Here is a 21,469-nt window from a genome sequence, read left to right on the forward strand (position 1 = left end):
TCAGTACATAAATAAGGTAATAAAAAGAGATGTGGATTGTCTGATTTGTCTTATTTTAAGTATATTTTAAAGTATAAAAGTATTTTTGTGTGTTGAAGCAAAGTTGTATGAGTTGTTCTCAGTCTTGGGTACTTGTACATTTCCACAGTGATTTCTAACAGAGAAGCAGTATTGAACAGCGACTTAGAGCCACATAATTCCAATGAAACTCTTTCCCTCTATTTATTAGTCATATGTCCTTGGCAGGGTTTTTAGCCTCTGTGCCTCAAATACATGTATTTGAGGACAATTATTGAGTTAGTTCGTGTCCTTTGAATCTCTTTTTAGTGTTTTGCTGGATTTCACATTAATTTATAAATTTATAAATTACACGTAGGTATTAATAAACAGTGTTCGGGGACAATTGCTGCTGGAGCTGAGAAGACATTGACCTTGTGCGCTTGTGCTTGCTGGTGCAGCAGGGGTCGCAGATGGACTGACAGCGGTGGGCTGGTGGCGGGTGATGGGATGGCGAGCAGACGCTGTGGGTGGTGTTTCCCTCCACGCCTGCACTGACAGGCTGTGCAGTAAAGAGAGCAATGCTAGAGGGGTCAGAGACGAGCATCTCGGCTGTGCTTCTGTTTTCTTCTGTTTGTCGCTGTAGTCTTGGTCGTGGCTGTTAACCATCAAAAGCAAGTGTCACAGGCAAGTCAGTCGCTTTAGATAGTTTCTCTGTCTACCTGTCTCAGAGATATCATTGTGATTAAATAAGTTTTATGAAAGTGGATTGAAGGTTATGAAACATTGTATTTAGAAGCTTTATTTAAGAGAATGAGAATTGATCCTGCAGGCACAGAATGAAGGTCAGTCCCCAGAAGGGATGCTGTTGCTACTGTAGCCTGTTATGAAGACGCTTAATTTTCTTGCTTGACATTCTTTATTTTGTTGTACAGCTTATGAATGTATTCACACATACTTTGATTTTTTTTTCTGTTTCAGACTCCTGGGAGAGTTGGCTCTCAAGGCTCCGATTTAGATTCATCAGCAACTCCTATAGATGTCAACAATGAAAGTTCCTCAGAGGTATGGAAAAATAATAGAGAATAAAATTCACTATTATTTAAGGGAAAATTAGCAAATACTTATAGTAATGATTGAAAACTTAAATTATGTTCATAGGGAAAATTCTCATAAGTTGTATTATTAGAATGTGACTTTTGGGTTATGTTTATACAAATATACTAATGTTTGGTTGTAATAATGAAAAACTGTCTATTAAGACTGAAAATTGAAATATTACTAGTTTGTCTTTTTATGTTGTCATCTCAATTTAATGAAGCATATTTTAGTCTTTTAATAAAGAACTTAACACTTAATGTGTATGTGTATACCATCATAAACTGGGTTAATTAGATTATGTATCACATTTTTTTTATTTTCTGTTTATTAATGACCTGTTAAATTTTATTTTATTTTTGTTAGCTTAGTAAAAACTAGTGAAAATGTAAATGAGCTTAATTTCAATTACGAAGCCTTCTAAGTTGTATTACTATTTTTAATTTTAAGAAGAAAGTGATACTTGTTCATTATAGAAAAAAGAGATAAAGAAAATCCATGTTTGTTATCACTTAAATGTTAAGGTAAAAGCTCTAAATGTTAGGTTAATCTTCCAAGTCCAAGAATAAAGCAAGGTACCTGCTGACCACAATTCTGCTAGATATCACAATAGTGTATATGCTGCCTGCTGTCTGCCCCTCCCTTCTCCCTCCCTTTTTCCCTTTGAATGGATCTTGCCTGTGCAGGATCTTTTTCCACATGTACTGACATGTTGGTGCAAGTCTTTCCTTTTGTTCTGTAATGAAGTACATACATTTAAAATAGTATTGGCATACCCTTGTATTCCTAGGGTAATTGTAATCTCACTTGACAATTTTGTGTTGTTATCACTATTTTAATACGTTGTTTGTAAAAAGCCGAACAGGCCCGTAGCGCCCGTGCCACTACAAGACAGTATGCAAGCTGGGAACTAAGCTGGAGTCTTAAAAACACATAGAGACACACTGAGAGAGACAGGGACACGGGTCATCCTTGATACAGAATGCCAAGTTTATTGTGCTCAGGGGAAACTTAGATAGGGATTTTTAGCCATGCCCAACTCTCAGGATCTTTCAGCTGCCAGAACCCTCTCCCCTGCTATCAAGGTCTTGTGCTCAGAGCAGCTGCAGGCACAGGTGTTTTGCCCTGTTCACTTCGGCAGGCAAAGGGTCTAAAGCAAGCAAAGAAAGTCAAGGGGTCAGGGGTCTGCAGCTCCCAACAGTTGTTGGATTATATTTTTTAATTTTTCAAGGTGTTCACATATGTTCATGATAATGATTTACTATTTTTTTGGGGGGGGGATACATACAGCCCTCACTCTGCTCCTGGCTAGCCTGGTACTTGCTATGTAATCTTCTAAAAATGTACCAGGATAGATAAATTGGTGTTTATTTATCTACAGAAATATAGTAGGCAGGAAGGTGTAGAACATCTTTTGTGTAGCTGTCGTTTTATGTAGTTTTCACTGTGGAGTTCTCCAGTGGAAAAAGGGGGTGGTGGCTTGCCTCAGAACTGAAGAAGGTGAAGAAACGAGCCAAGGACAAGGGATGAGGCAAGCGATGTCCTTGACATGAAGGACACACGGTAACTCTTAGAGCTAAGAGCGTGTCTGGCACGGTGTAGACCAGCTAGGATGGTAGTGTGGCTCTAGAATACCGAGTGGGCACAGGTTGGCTCAGGGAGGCCCGCCTCTTGCAGGCCTTGTGGACCTTATACTCACTGAGTGGCTGAGTCTCTGGGAGGTAGAGAAGCCACGCTGCTGGAATCTTGAGCATGGAAATGGTAAGATTGGCTCATATGCCTGTCATAGAACACTCTGTGTAGCTGCTGTGTTGAAAATAAACTTGGTGGTGTAAAGGGTGGGAGCACAGGGGCCACCTGTGTGCAGTGTGATTGTTGTGGCATCAGGGTGTGACAGTGGAGGGGCTGAGCCTGTGGCTTTGTTCTGAGTGCAGGTGAGGAGAGTTCTGGTTTTGTGAAGTCTAACAGAATTTGGTTTTGGTAACTTTCTGCAGAAGTCTGTGAGTTTCTTGATGTTGGAGAGCTTGCCAACTCCCCAACACTGTTTTCAGCACCGCATCTAATAGTGCGAGCTCAACAGTCGCGCAGATTAGATGACTGGGCGAGACGTTTGCCGTTGACGGCTGTGAGTAGAGGACACTAAACCTTTAGTGGCTGGAGAAAGCGGAGCAGGTAGGAGTCACCCTGCAGAGAAGTGCTGTCCCCAGTTCTAGTACTCGGGCCATGGGGTCTGGAAGGGAACTCCTTGACCAAATAAAAAAGGTGAATTCATGTTTCTTGCTTTTACCCCCTAGATAATTAGCTTTTAAGGGATATAAACAAAGGAATAATGAAATATGTAGAGATAGCTAAGCTGGTAAAGTACTGGACCTGAGTTCCATCATCAGAATGCTAAATTAAATGGTAGTGATGTGTGCTTGTAATTCTAGCAGTAGGGAGAGAAGACAGGCGGTCTGTGGAATATGCCGGAGAGCCAGTGTAGTCTGAGTCTGCATGTGAGTGCTAGGCTTGTGAGAGAACTTGTCTCAAAAAAGAAAAAAAAAATTCTCTTTTAACTTCCACATGTACTTGCATATACATGTATGTATGCCCCCATAAAATACCACACATGCCCCCTTACACATATACTCGTGCTCATAACACACGCATGTACACATGCATGCACGCACACGCACACAGAATAATGATGGTGGAACTAGGTAATGTTTACCAAAGAGTTCCTTTGTACTGGGTGATATGTGTGCTTTACGTGTTGTGTTAGCTTTTCATTACCTGAAATTAAACAACAAAAGAGAAATGTCTTCATTGGTGTTCTATTGCTGTGAACAGACACCACGATCAAGGCAACTCTTACAAAAGAAAGCATTTAATTAGAACTTGCTTATAGTTTCAGAGGTTTTAGTCCATTATCATCATGTAGGGAGCATGGCGGCATGTAGGTAGTCATGGTAGCTGAGAGCTTTACATCCAGATCTACAGGAAGCAGAGAGAGACAGAGACAGAGACAGAGACAGACACAGAGAGAGACACAGAGACAGAGACTGACAGACCTGACTTGGGCCATTGAAACTTCAAAGCCCACTCCTAGTGACACACCTCCTTCAACAAGGCCACACCTACTTTCACAAGACCACGCCTCCTAATTTCTCTCAAGCAGTGCCATTCCCTGGTGTTCAAATATGAGCCAGTGGGGAACCATTCTTATTCAAACGGTCACAAGGGAGATTTGTTTTCTTTTCTTTCTTTTTTTTTTTCTTCTTGGCTTATAGTTTTAGTGATCTCAGACCATGATTGGTTAGCTCCTTATTGGGCTTGTGTTGGGTAGAATATTGATCAGAGAGAGCATTACTGAGCAAAGTTAATTAATTATCTCATGGTGTTGAGAAGTGGAGAGAAAGACAAAGACAGAAAAACAGGATGGTGCCAAAGACAAGGCATACCCGTCCGAGACATGCCCCCACTGACCTCACACTCCAGCTACGCCCCAGGGCTCCAGGTCTTCATTTGTTCTTACACAGAAGGTTACAAACCTTTGTTCCTGCTGCTGTGTTCTCCTTACTTTGCCTATCACATTCTCAACTCCTTTATGTTCTTATCTTTTCATTATTGTACGACATGACCGCAAACTCTACACCAGTGAGATAGCCCACATTTTAAAATGTGCTATTGTTAGGGATAGTTGTTGTCTTAGTTACTGTTCTGTTGCTGTGAAGAGACACCATGACCAAGGCAACTCTCATCAAGGAAAGCGTTTAATTGGGGGTTTGCTTACAGTTTCAGAGTGTCAGTCCATGGTTATGGAAGGCAGCATGGTGGCACACAGGCAGACACTGGAGCAGTAGCTGAGAGCTGCATCCTGGTCTATGGGCAGAGAGAAAGAGACTGTGGCTGGCATGGGCTTTTGAAACCTTAGAGCCCACCACCAGTGGCATACTTCCTTCAACAAGGCCACACCTTTAATTCTAATCCTTCCCAAATAGTGCCACTCTCTGGTGACTGAGCATTCAAGTGTATGAGCCTGTGGGCCCATTCTCATCAAACCACCACAGACTCACTTAGCCCAAGAATCAGAAAGAAGCATCCTGCACTGGGGATTATTGAGATGGGAAGATGTGATCTTTGGTGAGTGGAACATAAAGACTAAAATCACTTTGATTAAGATAATTTCTTTGTTGAGACTATCACATAAAGGTATTTTCTGTACTGGCTGGAACTTCTCGATCTAAAATAAAACCTAACTTGCCAATACTGGGGTTCAGGTAACTAAGGACAGAGTGCTTCAACAAAAACAAAATGCGTAAACCAGAGTATTTGAGTCAAACCAGCTGGGTACCACACTGAGCAAATGGCCAGGGGAAATTTGTAATGTGAAGATGGGCACTAACTTTTAAAGTTCTGTTTTAGAGACACCTTTCGTCGTTTGCAGCTGCACCGTGAACTCTCCCTGATCCATACCCAAGAACGATTGTTTAATCTCTTCTTATACATATTTAATCTCTTCTTATACATGTTTAATCTCTTCTCATACATGTTTAATCTCTTCTCATACATGTTTAATCTCTTCTCATACATGTTTGTAGTTTGCATGCTCATGTTTTGTTTTACTAAAGACAAACTAAAGTTGTTATTTCACAGGGTTTCATCTGCCCATTGTGTATGAAAAGATGTGTGACTGCTATTGACTTGTCGGAACATTACCAGGAAGTGCACACTGAACACGAGGCGAGAGGACAGGAGCTTCTTAGTGACTCCAGTGTGATTGTGGGTCCTTACATTTTGCTTTGACACCTTGGCTCTGGGTTGCTCAGTATCGCTTTGTTCCCCTGCCTTGGTGTTGGTTCCCTTCTGTGCTCTAAGGAATGCGGATGGTTTTAGTTATACGTGCTTGAGAAGAATCAGTAAGGAAGAGGCTCTTGGGTCATCTGCTTGGTTTCTTCTATTGTTTCCAGCTATCTTCTTGTGAACTTGGAAATAAATGTAAATGCTTAATATGTATACATATAAAGTGGTATTTCAATATTTGTAGGATTATCTATTCATGCTTTATTAATGAATTATTAAAGCACTTACGTTAAAATGATTCTTGCATAGAAACATTTTGTGTCTGAATAGCATTAGAACCTGAATCTAAGACTGGTTTCATCTTTGTTGCGCTTCACTGGAGGTGATGCATTGCGCATCCTCACCCATGGTGATGTGGCAAACCTTCCTGTGCAGCAGTGGTCCTCATCCTCCTAGTGCTAAGACCCTTTAGTACAGTTCCTCATGTTGTGACCCTCATAACATTGTCATCACTACTTCATGACTGTATTTGTTGTTACTGCTATGCATTGCAATGTGAATATTTGCATTTTCCAGTGTTCTTAGGCGACCCCTGTGAAAGGGTTGTGTGACCCCCACAGGGTCACGGCCCACAGGCTGAGAATCACTGCTCTGTAGGGTAGGCCTGCTGCATATCTAAGGCTGGGTGGGCACAGTATCAGGGGAAATTATTTTTAGATAGGAAAGAATTTCTCTGATGATCTTGCTAATATGTTTCTTGGTATTAAAAATTTGGTATTAAAAAGCAAAAACGCGTAACTTTTTAGTTCTTTCACAAATCTCATAAAAGAATGACACTGGGACTGGTTGAGACTGGGAGTGGTTTCTGCACTGACATCCTGTGGTAGTTCTCATGAGTAAGACGGCCTCAGGACTCTTGTGGGGTGTACGTGGGAGTGCAGAGGGCGGGGACCTATTTCTTCATTGTTCATAGAAACTTTTGAGTGCAAAAATTTCAGAGATTAAAAGTTGAGTGAGACTTATTTTGTATATTGGTTAATTATGCTAAAATAAAATAAAATTTAATACTTTGAATGCTACTAATAATTTATGTACCTCTTAGACAATTCTCAGAGAACCATGAGACTATTTCTGAGAGTTTTTGTAGCTTTTAACTTGCTAATATAGTTTGCAGTTAGATAGCCATACAGTGGTAAATTTAATGCCATTTGGTTAATCATTGATTCAGTTCCATGAAAAGATACTTTCCCATATGTCCTTGATTCTTTGGGGGGGGGGGTTGGAACAGTATTTTACAATTTGTATCTTCCATAAAACTATTATTATTACACTCAAATAATAATGAATACCTGTTGAATTAGGTCATTGTGAAGTTAGAGATAAAGGGCTTGTTTAAAGGGTTAGGTCATCGAGTTCAGGAGATAGTATAATATTTTGGAAACATGGTAAATGTCCAACAGATTTATAGCTATCTTAGTCATTTGTGACATCAGGAAATTCATTTAGTTTTTTTTGAGTTTCCTGTTCTATAAAATAGGGGTAGTAACATTAAATAAATAGGAATGAGTTTTAAATTAGATTGTGTAGGGTAAATATCTGGTACATAGTATGGATCCAATAGAAAACAATTTTTCTTATTCTAGCTTCCTCTAATAGTTAATCTGTAAGGATGCTGCTTCTTAAATGTTTTTGATGATACCTACTGTAATAGATATCCCTTTTTTGGTCATTGTTCAAAAAATTTAATTAAATGCTGTTTACTGTTAGTAAAATAACTCTATTGTATTCTACTGTGGAAAATTAAAGTTAGAACCGAATATGTCGATTTCACTCTTTATTCCCGAACTGTAACCCCAAACATTGACAGCCTGGGTCTGCAGCAGCATCTTTAGCACTGTTGGTGATGATTGATTGATAATCATATATTAATTCTAGGATCAACAGGTTTTATGTTATATTAGGCTTTACATTAGCTTTAGACTTTTATCATGTTAGTCTCCGGCTAGCAATTTTTATTTTATTTATTTATTTCGAGGCAGGGTCTCATGTAGCCAGTGCTGGTCTTAAATGCACTGTGTAGCTGAGGATGACTTGAAACTCCTGATCCTCTGCTCTGCTTCCAAAGTGCTGAGATTACAAGTGTGCACATCACAGTTAACTATACTTTCTGATTAGAGCACTTCTCTAGCAGAGCTTTGTGTGAGACACTGACAGTCTTGATTCTTTCCTTTTAGTGACAAGAATATTCCATCATTTTACTTTTTTTTCTATTTCTGTGAACTAGATTAGAACAAATGTTGCTTTACTAATGGGAATCTATAGAGAAGAAAGATTGATGAAAAGTCTTCTCAACTAATCTAGACAACGTTTTAGCTGTCTGTGATGGCACGAGTCTTTAGTTTTTAGTCCCAACGCTCTGCAGGCAGAGGCAGACTGATCTCTGTGAGTCCAAGGCCTATCTGATTTACATAATGAATTCCAGGCCAGCCAAGGCTACCTAGTGAGACCCTGTCTATAAAAAAAGAAGAAGAAGAAGAAGAGAAAGAAAGCACTGTTATCTCGTACTAGAATTCATTTCTTTTTCTTTCTTTTTTTTTGGTTTTTCGAGACAGGGTTTCTCTGCAGCTTTAGAGCCTGTCCTGGAGCTAGCTCTTGTAGACCAGGCTGGTCTTGAACTCACAGAGATCTGCCTGCCTCTGCCTCTGCCTCCCGAGTGCTGGGATTAAAGGCGTGTGCCACCACCGCCCGGCTTAGAATTCATTTCTTTAGCTATTAGGTGCAGCCTAAACAATGGCTATGGTTTGTGAAATAGCTTTGATTGATATAAGAACTGGGGCTTAACATTATAAATTACACTTTATTTAATGACATTTGATCATATTTCATAAATACAAAGTGTTATTCTTCAAAATGAAATATTTTAAAATCGTTTTTTGTGCTTATTTTTATAGGGTTTCATATGTCCCCAGTGTATGAAATCTCTTGGCTCTGCCGATGAACTTTTCAAACACTATCAGGCAGTTCACGATGCCGGTAATGATTCGGGCCTCGGTGGAGAGGCCAATCTTGCTTTGACACGGTACAGTATTCTAGTTTCGAAATGTAATATTGTCACAGAATGTGCATGTGTTATAAGATTTATTACTTTCTGAAAATTGTAATGTTTTCATATTACTTAATTTAAAGCCATCTGTAACACAAACTCTGCTCTGCGTACTATGCACTATAGTTTGCGTGTCAGATAAGGGGCTGGAGATTGAAACATACACACACAGACACACAGAGACAGAGACACGGGTCACTCTTGAAACAAGAACGCCAGGAATGCCCCCTGGAATTAAGAATGCCAACTTTATTGTGTTCCAGGGCAGCTTATATAGGGTCTCCTTGACCAATGGTCATGCCCTAAGTCACAGCTGCAAGCCCACCAGAAACCACTTCCCTGTCTTGTGCTCAAAGCAGCTGCAAGCACAGGAAAACAAGTTGTTTACAGGAAATTCAGGGTCTGGGGGTCCATAGTCCCCAACAGCCATCCTCATTTAGCATGGCCTTCCTTCCATTTCTAGCCCATCTTGCTTGCCTTGTCAGTTTGAGTCTTAGGTAGGAGTAGCAGAATGGGAGAAGGAGCAGAAGCAAGTCAGTGTTGCTGCAGCCAAGTGAACGAGGGGAGAGACAGGCCAGGCTAGACTGCACACCAGAGTCCTGCTGACAGCATTGGGCTTTGTGCTAACTGCGTTAGCAAGCCATTCATGCTATTGTTGGTAAACAAGAAGAGAGTTTGTTTCTGATCCAGGCACTTGACAATTATCTGATTATTTTCATGAGAATTGTGTCATTAATGTGCTATAAGAATAAAATTATTTTTATGAAGGCTTTTATACATAAAGCATTCAGTGTTTTTAAAGTACTCGGGAAAGCTATGACATTAATAGGTAGGTGCTGGTTCTCACCTGTGGGGCTTGTAAAGGAGGCTGTTTCCTCTCTCCCATGCACCTGCAGAGATGACATAACACTACTCAGACAAGAGGTCCAAGACCTACAGGCCTCTCTGAAGGTAAGAAGAAACATGGGGATGCTTGTTTATTTTCAAAGTTTCAGATTAAAAACTGTTTTCACATTTACTAATTAAAATCTTTTTTATTAGGAAGAAAAATGGTACTCAGAAGAATTAAAGAAAGAACTAGAAAAATATCAAGGGCTACAGCAGCAAGTAATTGCATTTTAAATTCTTGAAGCATGTTTATTAGTTGTTTATTTTCATTCTTGAAAATTAAGCATTACATTCTTTTGTAAGGGTCTTGATATAAATGATTTCCTAATTTATTTCCTTGTTTAATAGTCTATTGGATAGTCTGTATAATTTTAATGAATGGAAGCAAATATGGGAGGTAAAGATAAAGCATTTTCCTTAAGAATTTGTTATGTCATATGTGATAGTGCATGTCTGTAATCCCAGCACTTGGAAGGCTGAGGCCAGACAGAGAATGAGTTCAAGGACAGCCTAAGGTATATAGCAATACCCTGACTCAAAAAGGTGTCAAGAAGTGTGTGTGTGTGTGTGTGGAGATGGCTCAGCAATTAGATGTGCTTGGTGCATTTGTAGAGGATCCAGGCTCAGTTTCTAGCATCCACATTAGGCAGCTCACAAGTGCCTGTGACTCCAGGTTCAGGGGATCCAATGCCCTTTTCTGCACACATGTGGTTGTGCATTATATAATTTAAAAACATATCTGTCTGTCTGTCTGTCTGTCTACCCATCCATCTACCTAAAGCCATATAAATTACTTTAAAAAAGAAGCAGTTAGCAGCTTTTTAAACATCAAGCTATGTTCTTCTATTTTTCTGACAATATACTTAAATGACTAAAAAAGTTAGCTCAAACCAAATACAGGCCTCCCCTTTCACGTCCGTGTCACGGAAGTGCGGTGGACTGTAGGAGCGGAGCGCCCGTTTCCTGTGACGACAAGGCTGTCCTCTGGGAATGTCCTTCAGAACTTGCCTGGTGATTTTCACTCTAAACTTTGTTTTGATTAGACAGTATATTCTGAAATACCAATAAAATATAATAAACCCATATTCTAGCCACAGTGGCTTATAAAATTATCAAATCTTAAGTACTACACAGAATCGTATGCCAGTGGTAGCATGGTAGGTTTGCTTTACCAGGATCACAAGCAAGCGTGGACAGTCATGTCACCAGGACGATCAGGGTCACAAGCAAGCGTGGGCAGTCACGTCACCAGGATGCTGCTTTGTCACTGGGCCCTAGAACAGGTTCAGTTCCGTTGTCTTTCACACAGTCAGCAGCCGACTGAAATGATATGTGGTGTGGGACTGTTGTGTTCTGGACAGGTTTATCTGCATAAAAATTCTTAATGAAAAGTCGATAGAAGGGATTATCTGTGGGTTCTAGGTACCCTATCAAAATGTGATTTTATGAAAAATTTCTATCAGTTATATTTTAGAAAGAAAAAGAATAATAAATTTTTATAAATCCAGAGATAGCCTGTTTTTTTTTTTAAATAAAGTAGATGCCCCTCAACAGCCTTTATAAAGTAATTAGTACTCTGCTTACATATTATCTCAGCACACTGTAACTTTCAGTTAGGACTTTTCTTCTTTAATCTTTGTACCAAAAATTATTGTCTGGATTGAAAACTGTAGACGCAAGTCTGTGAATAAAAAGATAGCAGTCTTATTTCTGTTCAAAGATTTCAGTGTTAGTCAGTTGTAGTTCACTGGCCTATCTAACATGGAAACTACTGCATTAGAGATTGTGTGTGTGCCTGTCTGTTAAACAAGGTCTCAGTCATTTAGCCCACCTGAGACTAGCCTTAAACTCCTGATCCTTCTGCCTCCATCTCCAGAGTGCTGGGATTATAGGCATGTGCCAGTGAGTCATATTTCACAAACATAAATAAATTATCATTACTGTAAGTTCTAACTTGCCTTTCAGTTTCTAACAGTGACTTTCATTTGGAAGCAGATACATTTTAAATTTTGATTATTATTAGCAGCCAATATGTCTAAATCTAGTGTGTACTAAAACTTTATTGGGAAATCCTTTATTCTTTGAGATAGGTTTAACCCTTTAAAATAGGAAAACAATGTAAGAGATATTCATTTTTGTTTCCAGTTCCTGGATGACTTTAACCTTAAGGGTTACAGTCTTTTTTGCTGTTTGTTTTCTAGTTTTTGTTTGTTTGTTTTTGAGACAAGCTCTGGTTTTCCCGGAACTCACTATTCAGATCAAGCTAGCCTCAAACTCTCAGAGACCTGTCTGCCTCTGCTGGGATTAAAGGCATGTACCACCATGCCAGGTTTTCTAAGGGCTAAAGTCTTTATTTCTATGTTTTACATTTATTTAGGGTATATATATATATACATATACATACATACATACATACATACATACATGTGGGTAGCTTCTTACATGCGGAGTAACTTGTGAGAGTAGATTTCTTTTTTGGGCCCTGGAAATTGATTTCAGGTTTTAGTGACAGGTGTCTTCACCCAATGAGCAATCATGTCAGCCCTTTATTTCCTTTTACAGCTGACTGATGATTTGAATTTAGAAAATTATCTTTAATTAAAAATTTAAAGTGCTGGGGATGGAGCTCGGGGGCCTTTTATGTTCTGCAAGTCTGTAACACTGACCTGTGCTCCCATGTCTAACTGCCACCCCAAACCACACACACCCTCTTTGATTGTGATAGTTGATGGCACCTATAAAGTTATTAATTTTGAATTATTCTAGGTGTTGTGTGTGCTGATAGTAAGGGTATGATTGGGGCAATAATCTCTTAAATCACGTAGTGTATTTCTATGTATTTTTCCCTTTAAGTTCACAGTGCTTAAAAGAGAGAATACTTTGAACAAATCTCACAGGGAATGCACTCAATAGATGAACATTAGCCATGTAGTGAATGCCACATTATTAGAGTCCTTTAATAATTTCTCAGTGGTCGTAGAATCAGGCTCCATGGTAAGGAAAATCTCATTAAAATTTGAGGTATACTTTTTGAGTGGTTTCCTAAGAATGACGCTTTCCAAAGAGAGCAGTAATGACTAGGACCTCTTTCTGATTGACAGGGGCCCCTTTCTGATAGTCCTTCAGGGTTAGAGCAGAGATAACAGGGACCCCTTCCTGATTGACAGGGGCCCCTTTCTGATAGTCCTTCAGGTGTTGGTGGGCAAGACTAAAAGGCTAAGTGAGTGTGATGCGGTCACATGGTTAGGCTTGTGTATTTGCAGGCTAGCAACTGATGCTAGTAGCTTACATATGGAATGGGAGAGAGCTCATACTGCGTTCTGGAGGTGGGGGGCTTTCTGTTATTCATTTACTACTGAATTTATAAAATTCTGCATGTCACCTAATGCACAACACTAAATAGTTTTATGCAGACATAAAAAGTTCTTGGGACTGGCCAGCTGCAGTGAAGTCATGCTCGCCCTCTAATGGCACCCTGTAGATCCGAAAGTAGAAGAACTACCAGATCTGAGTTTTACCCAAATCCTGCTGCTTACCTTGACAGACATGGCAATTGTCTGGTATTTATTTATGTGTTCTGTTTTAATTAAGGAGGCCAAACCTGATGTATTGATGACTGATTCATCAGCAGGTAATTAAGATTTTTTTCAGTTGTCTTTTTCTTCCTTCTCATCCTGCTTTTTATTGAATACCCCAATAAAGGAATTTTGTTTATGCTTACACTTGATGTTTATGAAACAGTAAAAATATTGTTTATGCTTTGGGTTTAGATACCTGTGTCATAATTTAGTCAGTTAACTAGTTCATTATATTCTGAAGTTATGGATAAGCTGGTATATGACTACAGTATGATTGCTTAAAAAAATTCAAGTTTATATTGGGAATACATCTGTACCTCTTGAAGGAACTGATGAGATTAGCATCTTGGTAGCTGCTTTTAAGTGGATGGATGCTCAGTGAACAGTCCAGGTTAGATGCAGAGATTACCTGTTATAGTTAAGGGTTTATGGAAGAATGAAGCGGTAGTAATAGGCATTGACTGCACATTTTGATTAATAAGTTTTAAGGCCATCATTGTTCTTAGTTACTTGAAGATTCACTTTCTGCCTTTGTCTGAAGAACGTAATATATTTTAAAGTGGGTTTGATGGTACATGTCTGTAATCCTAGCACTTGGGAGGCTGAGTTTCCACTTTATCCTTTAGCTGGAAAGTAAGATCTTAATTTTAAAAAAGCAAAAGCAAACTTCTAATAAATATTTATAGATATTTGAGGCTATCCTAATTACTTTTCATTTATAAATGGTTTTTTACTTGTACTCTAGATGAATTGCATATGCTCCATATTTTGAAATGTAAAAGTATTCTTATAAAATTAGAATTGGATTTATATTGATTGTCTTTACCACTACATGATTATGATATAAGTACTGAAAATTTAGCATATGTAACTGACATTACATTTAACACATTGCTATGGTCTTTTTTAGAGCTACAGTCTTTAGAACAACAATTAGAAGAAGCCCAAACAGAAAATTTTAATATTAAGCAGATGAAAGATCTATTTGAACAGAAAGCAGCCCAACTTGCTACTGAAATTGCAGGTATATTAAATCTGAACTTTTTTTTAGCCAATAAATAATCCTTACTACCGTTTCCTCCTCAATGCCCTAGAAAAACCATTGACTATTTTAAGTGTAGTGAAACATTTGTTGTGGGCTATGGTAGTGATAAATAGACTTTGATAATATGAGTTTATGTGTAAATTATTTTGTTTGTCCTTCAATTTTTTTGATATATTCTTCTTGAGATTTAAAGAAGATAAATTTTCTATTTTGATATGCTTGATGATTAAAAAGTAACATTTTAAATAAATTGATCATATAATCTTTAGATTTAATGCTTGGTTATGCTATCAATTATTTTCTCTGTATTATTTTTTAAAATTATGTGCTGTTTGTAAGATATTGCATGTATGTACATTAAAATGCTTAGTAGTATAGTGTTCCGTAGAATTTAACATCATACTTTTTGGATATATTTGTCGGTACTTAAGGAATGTAAATTGGACTTAAGTTTGTTAAAGCTTACAGATTAATATATGGGAATTTAAAAGATCGCCTTCAGAGTTAATATTATGAAACTAATATTTGTGTTGCTATCTTTAATTAGATATAAAGTCGAAACATGACGAGGAGAAGAGCCTGCGAGAAGCTGCTGAGCAGAAGCTGGCACACGCGACAGAAGAGCTGAGCAAACAGACAGCTGTCATTCAAGACCTGAAAACCGAGCTGGTAATTTAGGAACATTTGTTACCATGTTAGTTGATAGCTTCCTAATTAAAATGCCATCTATATGATGCTGGGCTTACAGATAGGTGATAGAGTGCGTGCCTAGGACATGTAAAGCTCTGAGTTGAATATCCAAGGGAAGAAATGTTTAAAAAATAGTTTAATGAACTGGAGGCAATAAAAACTTCCTTATACCCTTCTACCTACATTTATACTGTATATGTTTTAAAGAGAAAACAGTTGTTATGGAGCTGTGTCATTGACCTCCTTTACCCATTATCGTTTCTGTCCAATTGTAGCTGTTCTCTTCCTTAAGCATCTCCTGCATCCGCACCCCTGCTGCTGTCCTTTCCTCTCGCCGGCTTTGTTGTATTTGAGACAGGATCTCAGTATGCAGCCATGGTTGGCCTGGAACTTGCCGTGTAGGCAAGGCTGGCCTCCGACTCATAGAGATCCTCTTGTCTCTGCTCCCTGAGTGCCGGGACTAAAGGCTTATGTTGCCATACCAGACATTTCCTCACACTTCAGTTTTATAAATCCAGCTGGTTTTAGGATTGCCTCCAGTTGGATTTCTTGCTTTCATTTCAAATTCTACAAGTATAAAATTCAGGTTGCCATATTTCTTCCATGACTGTATTTGTCATTGGTACCATGACAGTGTCCATGGCTCAGTGCTCTCCTAGGGCTTTGCAACCTTGGACCTGTCTTTGGCATCTTTCTATAGCACTCAGTCAACGTATGGATGAATTATTTATTGCACCACAAGCAATCAGCTGGAAACCCTAAGCAGGCTTACGCCTGTCTTTTCTTCTTCTTTAAACTGTTGTGATAGCAGTGCACAGGGCTGTCCCCGTGGTCCATGCTGGGCAGGAGCCCCGCCAGCATAGCGCTCTTTATTTTCATTGTCAGTACCATTTATCCAGTCACTGATTAATACGCACAGTGTGTGGAGGAAAGCAAATGTGGAATGGTAAGGATCCTTGTTCATTTGCTAGAGTGCAGCTTGATGATTCTGTTAAATAGAATGGAAAGCGGGGGCTGACTTATTGGCAGAAGGTATCATTGTTTGATGTTTGGAGTCTAAAAGTTGTTCATAATGATTGTTTTGATTTCTTTTTAGTGAGTTATTCTAAAGTGTATATTGTATGGTTTCACAGCTTCAGAGACCTGGCATAGAAGATGTTGCTGTGCTCAAGAAAGAACTGGTCCAGGTCCAAACACTAATGGATAATATGACTTTGGAGCGCGAGAGAGAATCGGAAAAACTCAAAGATGAATGCAAAAAGTTACAGTCAGACTGTGCTAATTCAGAGGTAATGAACCCTCAGAGAGGAATGCTTACATTATAGATCACTATTTTGCCTAATAAATGATATATATAGAGTTAAATATTGAAGGCTAGATGGTAACTGATGATTGACTTCTTCTTAATTTGGTCAAAATTAAGATAAAACAAACGAGATGTCATTTTCTACAAGTACAGTAACAATTTTGTTTTGGAAAACTATTTAGAAATAATTTCTTTTCTTTCTTTCTTTTTTTTTTAAAACTGTTTTGACATGTGATCTCTCCAGGCTCAAGGCTCAAGTCAGACTCGGTCACCTGAGTAGCTGAGTTGACAGGAGTGTACCATGATCCCTGGGAAAAGATTTCTTTTTAAGTAGTCTTATTTCTAGTTGATAGACATTGAATGGTATGGATGAAATAATCTCTAGTGTTCTCACTGGGACTGGAGCGATGCCTCAGCATCTAAAGCACACACCGCTCTTGCAGAGGACCAGGATTTGGTTCCCAGTACCCACATGGTGACTCACGACTCTCTGTAACTTCACTTCTAGGGATCTGATGTTCTCTTCCTAACTCTGGGGGCATCTGGCACATGTGGTGCACACACATACATGTAGGCAAAACACTTAAACAAGGAAAATTAGAGTAAATAAATCTTTAAAAAATATCCCAGTCTAGGTGGACAGTGATGTCCCACGCCTTTAATCCCAGCACTCAGGAATCAGAGACAGGTGGATCTCCGAGTTCAGGCCAGCCTGGTCTAGAGAGTTCCAGAGCAACTAGGTCCACACAAAGAAACTCTTCAAAAAAAAAAACAAAACAACAACAAAAAGAATATTAGCAAAGAAAAGAAATTGTTATTTATATTTGATATATATATATATATATACACACACACACACACACACACACACACACACACAGGAACATGCTACAGCTTGATAATGGGAAATATTTCTGACTAATATTTATAAATTACTGTAAACTTAAGGGGTTTTTGTAAATTCATACTTTATTCACTTAGATTAAAGTGATTTGGAAGACAATCAAGAGAGATACTGCAGTTGAAAGACCTGGAGCGGAGGACTCCAGTCCTTTCCTCGTGTAAACAGGGATAATTGCAGGAACCAATGAAAGTATTTTCTAGGAAAAATGTGCCTGGGTGTGAGGAGACTGGAACTGGGGGAGAGGATGTACGTGGCTGAGGCATATGCCTGAGCACTAGAAGGCAGGCACAGGTGGAGCCCTGACTGCGAGGTCAGCCCAGTCCACACAGTAAGCTCCAGATCAGTCAGGGCTGTAGAGCGAGACCCTGTCTGCATAAAGACAAACTTAAAAAAATGAGGAGGAGGAGGAGAAAAATGACTTTTAATTTAGTTCTTTGCACTCAACTTTGCTCATCTTTGTACAAAAACTATGTCAGGCATTTTGAAACAAATTTAGAAAAGCATTTATTGTTTTTGATTAATTGAAGTTATTTCCTACTTCGACTGTATGTTTAGAGAATCAAGTTTACACTTACTTAGTTCACAGATACATAGTGGTGAGTAGCACGCCCAGGCACACCAGATTTCTTAATAACTTGAGTCAGACTGATCCTGCCGTCAGACATGGAGGTTCTAGACACCACTAGATTCCGTGTACCCCACTAGGTCATTTCGGATACTGTGTTAGCTTTAAAACTATCTAATTTGATCCTATAACGTTATTCGATCTTTTTACATGTTAGGAACGTGAGGTTCAATGAGGTGTAACACACACCTAAAATAAAGAGCCTCGGACCTCAAGTCCAGCCTCCTCCTGTAGCACCCTGTCTTCCCTTTCGTCTCGTAATCGCCTCATAAGTGACTTTGTGCTGCTGATCTTTTTGTTTGCTTGGTTTTTGTTTTTATTTTGAGACAGGATCTTAATCTGGAACTTACTGTGTAGCCCTGGCTGGCCTCAATCTCATGTGTGTCTCCCTGCCTCAGCCTCCCAAGATGGAATTAGAGTGAGCCACCATGCCAAGCTTTCTGTGCTACTAATCGTATCCTAATGTTCATTATTACAGTAGTGTTTTATCAAAATTGTGTGTTGTTTTGTATTGAGTTACAGCTGAGAATCTATCATTTATATGCATATGTTTGTTTTGCCCTTTTTTTTTTTGAGAAAGGGTTTGGCTGTCCTGGAACTCACTCTGTAGGTCTGGCTGACCTCGAACTCACAGAGATCCGACCACCTCTACCTCCCGAGTGCTGGCATTAAAGTTGTGCACCACTACTGCCTAGCTAGCTGAAAATATTTTGAAGTTGTATCCAATACTGTTACCATATGAAAACAATCAGTTTAATTATTTCATCTCATATGTTTGTTTTTAACTTCATTTGCTTTTTTTGTGTGTCTGCTTACTATGAATATGTGGCATGTTTTATTAAAATTCTGTTCTATTTATTCTCAGCTAAGTATTATACCAGGCTTTTTCCTTTAGGCACCAACCAGCTCCCACATCATGACCCAGAGACTTAGTTGTGAATGCTTGGCCTAGCTTAGGCTCATTTCTGGCTAGGTCTTTATCTTAAATTAACCTGTTTCTCTTTGTCTACCTTTGGCTTTGAGGCTCTTTTACCTTTTCTTCCATGTTTTCTCTCTATCTGGCTCCTGACCTTGGGTGTTGTTTCTTCCACTCTTTTCTCTTTACTCTTTTGGGGGCCCCCACCCAGCTCCCAAATAAATCATACACAGAGGTTTATTCTTCGTTATAAATGCCTGGCCTTAGCTTGGCTTGTTTTTAGTCAGCTTTCTTTAACTTAAATTGTCCCATTTACCTTTCACCTCCGGCCCTTTTCCTTTTCTTCTGTGTATTTTACTTTCTCTCTTTCTCCGTGGCTGGCTGTGTGGCTGGGTGGCTGTGTAGCTGGGTGGCTGGGTAGCTGGGTGGCTGTGTGGCTGGGTGGCTGGGTAGCTGGGTGGCTGGGTAGCTGGGTGGCTGGGTAGCTGGGTGGCTGGGTGGCTGGGTGGCTGGGTGGCTGGGTGGCTGGGTAGCTGGGTGGCTGTGTAGCTGGGTAGCTTAGCTGGGTGGCTGTGTAGCTGGGTGGCTGGGTGGCTGGATGTGTGGCTGGATGTGTAGCTGGGTGGCTGGGCGGCTGTGTAGCTAGATGTCGTTGTGTAGCTGGATGTGTGGCTATGTAGCTGGGTAGCTGGGTGGCTGGGTAGCTGGTGGCTGGCCCGTAGCATTCTCCTCTCTCTGTTCTCTCACTCTTTCCTCTTCTTGCTCCACATTTCTCCTTCCATTTATTCTCCTTGCTCCTGCCTCCCTAGTGGCCGTTCAGCTCGTCATTAGACAGCAGGTGCTTTAGACGGCACAGTAACACAGCTTCACAGAGCTAGACAGATGCAGCGCATCATTAAATAAATGTTCCACAACATAAACAAAAGTAACACACCTTAAAATAACATTCTACAATACCTGGGCACGTCCCCCATTCTCTTCTTCTCCTTCTTCTCTCATCTTTTTTCTCCAGTTTAGATTCCTCCTCCTATTTATTCTCTCTCCCTGACACCCTGTCTATCCTTTCTCTGCCCAGCTATTGGCATTCAGCTCTTTATCAGACCAATCATGTGCCTTAAGACAGGCAATGAAGACAGCTTTTTATAGTTATACAAATCCATCATAAAAGTAACACACCTTTACCTAGTTAAAGTAATATTCTGCAGCAAAAAGTATAACACATCTTTGCCTAGTTAAAATATTCTATAACAAAATATATTAATGAGTTATTGCATTTAAAAACTTATTAGAAAAATATAGATGTGGTTACTTTAAGTCAGAATAAAGGCATATTAAAAAGCCATTAAAGAAATTAGACATAGATTTATCAAATATCTGGGATTGACTCTCTGTAATCTAAAATACATTATTATTATTTTTGCATTATTATATATACCTTTGGTTTATTTCTATTGAAACTTACATACCTTATGAACTCAATAAATTTTTGTCTATATGTTTATGAAAGTATATTTTTTTATTCTAAAGCATTTGAAGTACTTATAAATGGTTGGCTGTTTTATAGATAAAGGTTTAAGGATTTAAAAATTTTTCCTAAAAGCCTTCATTGAGGTAAATACCAAAGAAAGCTGCAGTGATCTTAGATATGGAAGTGATTTTTAAAGAATCTTATTTGTATTCCAAATTATCTTACATTTTTGCTCAAAAATTAGGATTCAAGTATCTGCAGGTATGGAATAAGTGTGATTATAATCATACATAGCTATTTAAGAGTACATTTTAATATTAAATGTGTTAGTCTGAGAGAGAGCATTTGTGTGTTTAAACATTTCATTGTGCTCTCAGTGTGCATGTTTGTCAGTACTGCCTTCCATCTTTCATCCGTCATTTTATTATTTTTTTCTGCTTTCTAACGGAGACGCTTGAATGTGAGGTAATGTGCTTTCGGAGACATGCGCGTTTGTGATTTTCTCATGGCATTTCCTGTTGTCAGTTGCGATCCTAGACACGCTCATTTTGTTAATCAAACAAGTTTTTATTCTTTTTAAATGATTATTTCTTGATAGTAGTAGAATATTTAAGCAATAATTATAATTCCTTAGCACTAGCAGAATGTCTGGTCAAAATATTGTTCCTTAATTGTTTGTAACTTAAAGGTTCTACTAAAAATACTGTGTTAAGTTCAGTAACATAGCATGAAGGAAAATAAAAATTCTTTTAGGGTCCCATATATTGTTCTAATGGGAATAAATATCTCTTGAATCTTTCAGGGGATGATCACTCATTAGGGAATATATTCTGAATAAATACTAAGCAGCAGAAACAATTTTAGTTATTAGGAGTACACCACTAAGTCAGTACCTGCTCTCATGAGGCTCATAGTCCTTTGTGGGAATCAAATAATGCATAGCAAAACCAATCTAAATTTGTGTTAGATATTTATTCTGTGAAAGCCACCCAAGAGAAACAATTTTACAGGAGGGCTCATAAATTTAGTCCAGTTTTTGCTTGATCCTTTGCTTTAGAATATCATGGCA

General features: G+C 38.9%; 1 protein-coding gene across 4 annotated transcripts in view; it reads left to right on the forward strand.

Annotated features, from left to right (window-relative positions):
• The window catches only part of Eea1 (early endosome antigen 1), a 98,020-nt gene that overhangs the window by 32,818 nt on the left and 43,733 nt on the right, over nt 1-21,469 (forward strand). For 2 of the 4 annotated variants that reach the window (XM_038314535.2, XM_038314537.2), the window contains exons 2-10: nt 979-1,062; nt 5,731-5,856; nt 8,829-8,956; nt 9,877-9,931; nt 10,022-10,087; nt 13,460-13,499; nt 14,357-14,470; nt 15,039-15,160; nt 16,315-16,470. In XM_038314535.2, the coding sequence (XP_038170463.1) occupies nt 979-1,062; nt 5,731-5,856; nt 8,829-8,956; nt 9,877-9,931; nt 10,022-10,087; nt 13,460-13,499; nt 14,357-14,470; nt 15,039-15,160; nt 16,315-16,470 (891 nt within the window). The remainder of the gene's footprint in view (nt 1-978; nt 1,063-5,730; nt 5,857-8,828; nt 8,957-9,876; nt 9,932-10,021; nt 10,088-13,459; nt 13,500-14,356; nt 14,471-15,038; nt 15,161-16,314; nt 16,471-21,469) is intronic. The other 2 variants (XM_038314536.2, XM_038314538.2) reach the window with 1 other exon arrangement.

Source organism: Arvicola amphibius, chromosome 17 (genome assembly GCF_903992535.2).
Source record: "Arvicola amphibius chromosome 17, mArvAmp1.2, whole genome shotgun sequence".
NCBI lineage: Eukaryota > Metazoa > Chordata > Mammalia > Rodentia > Cricetidae > Arvicola > Arvicola amphibius.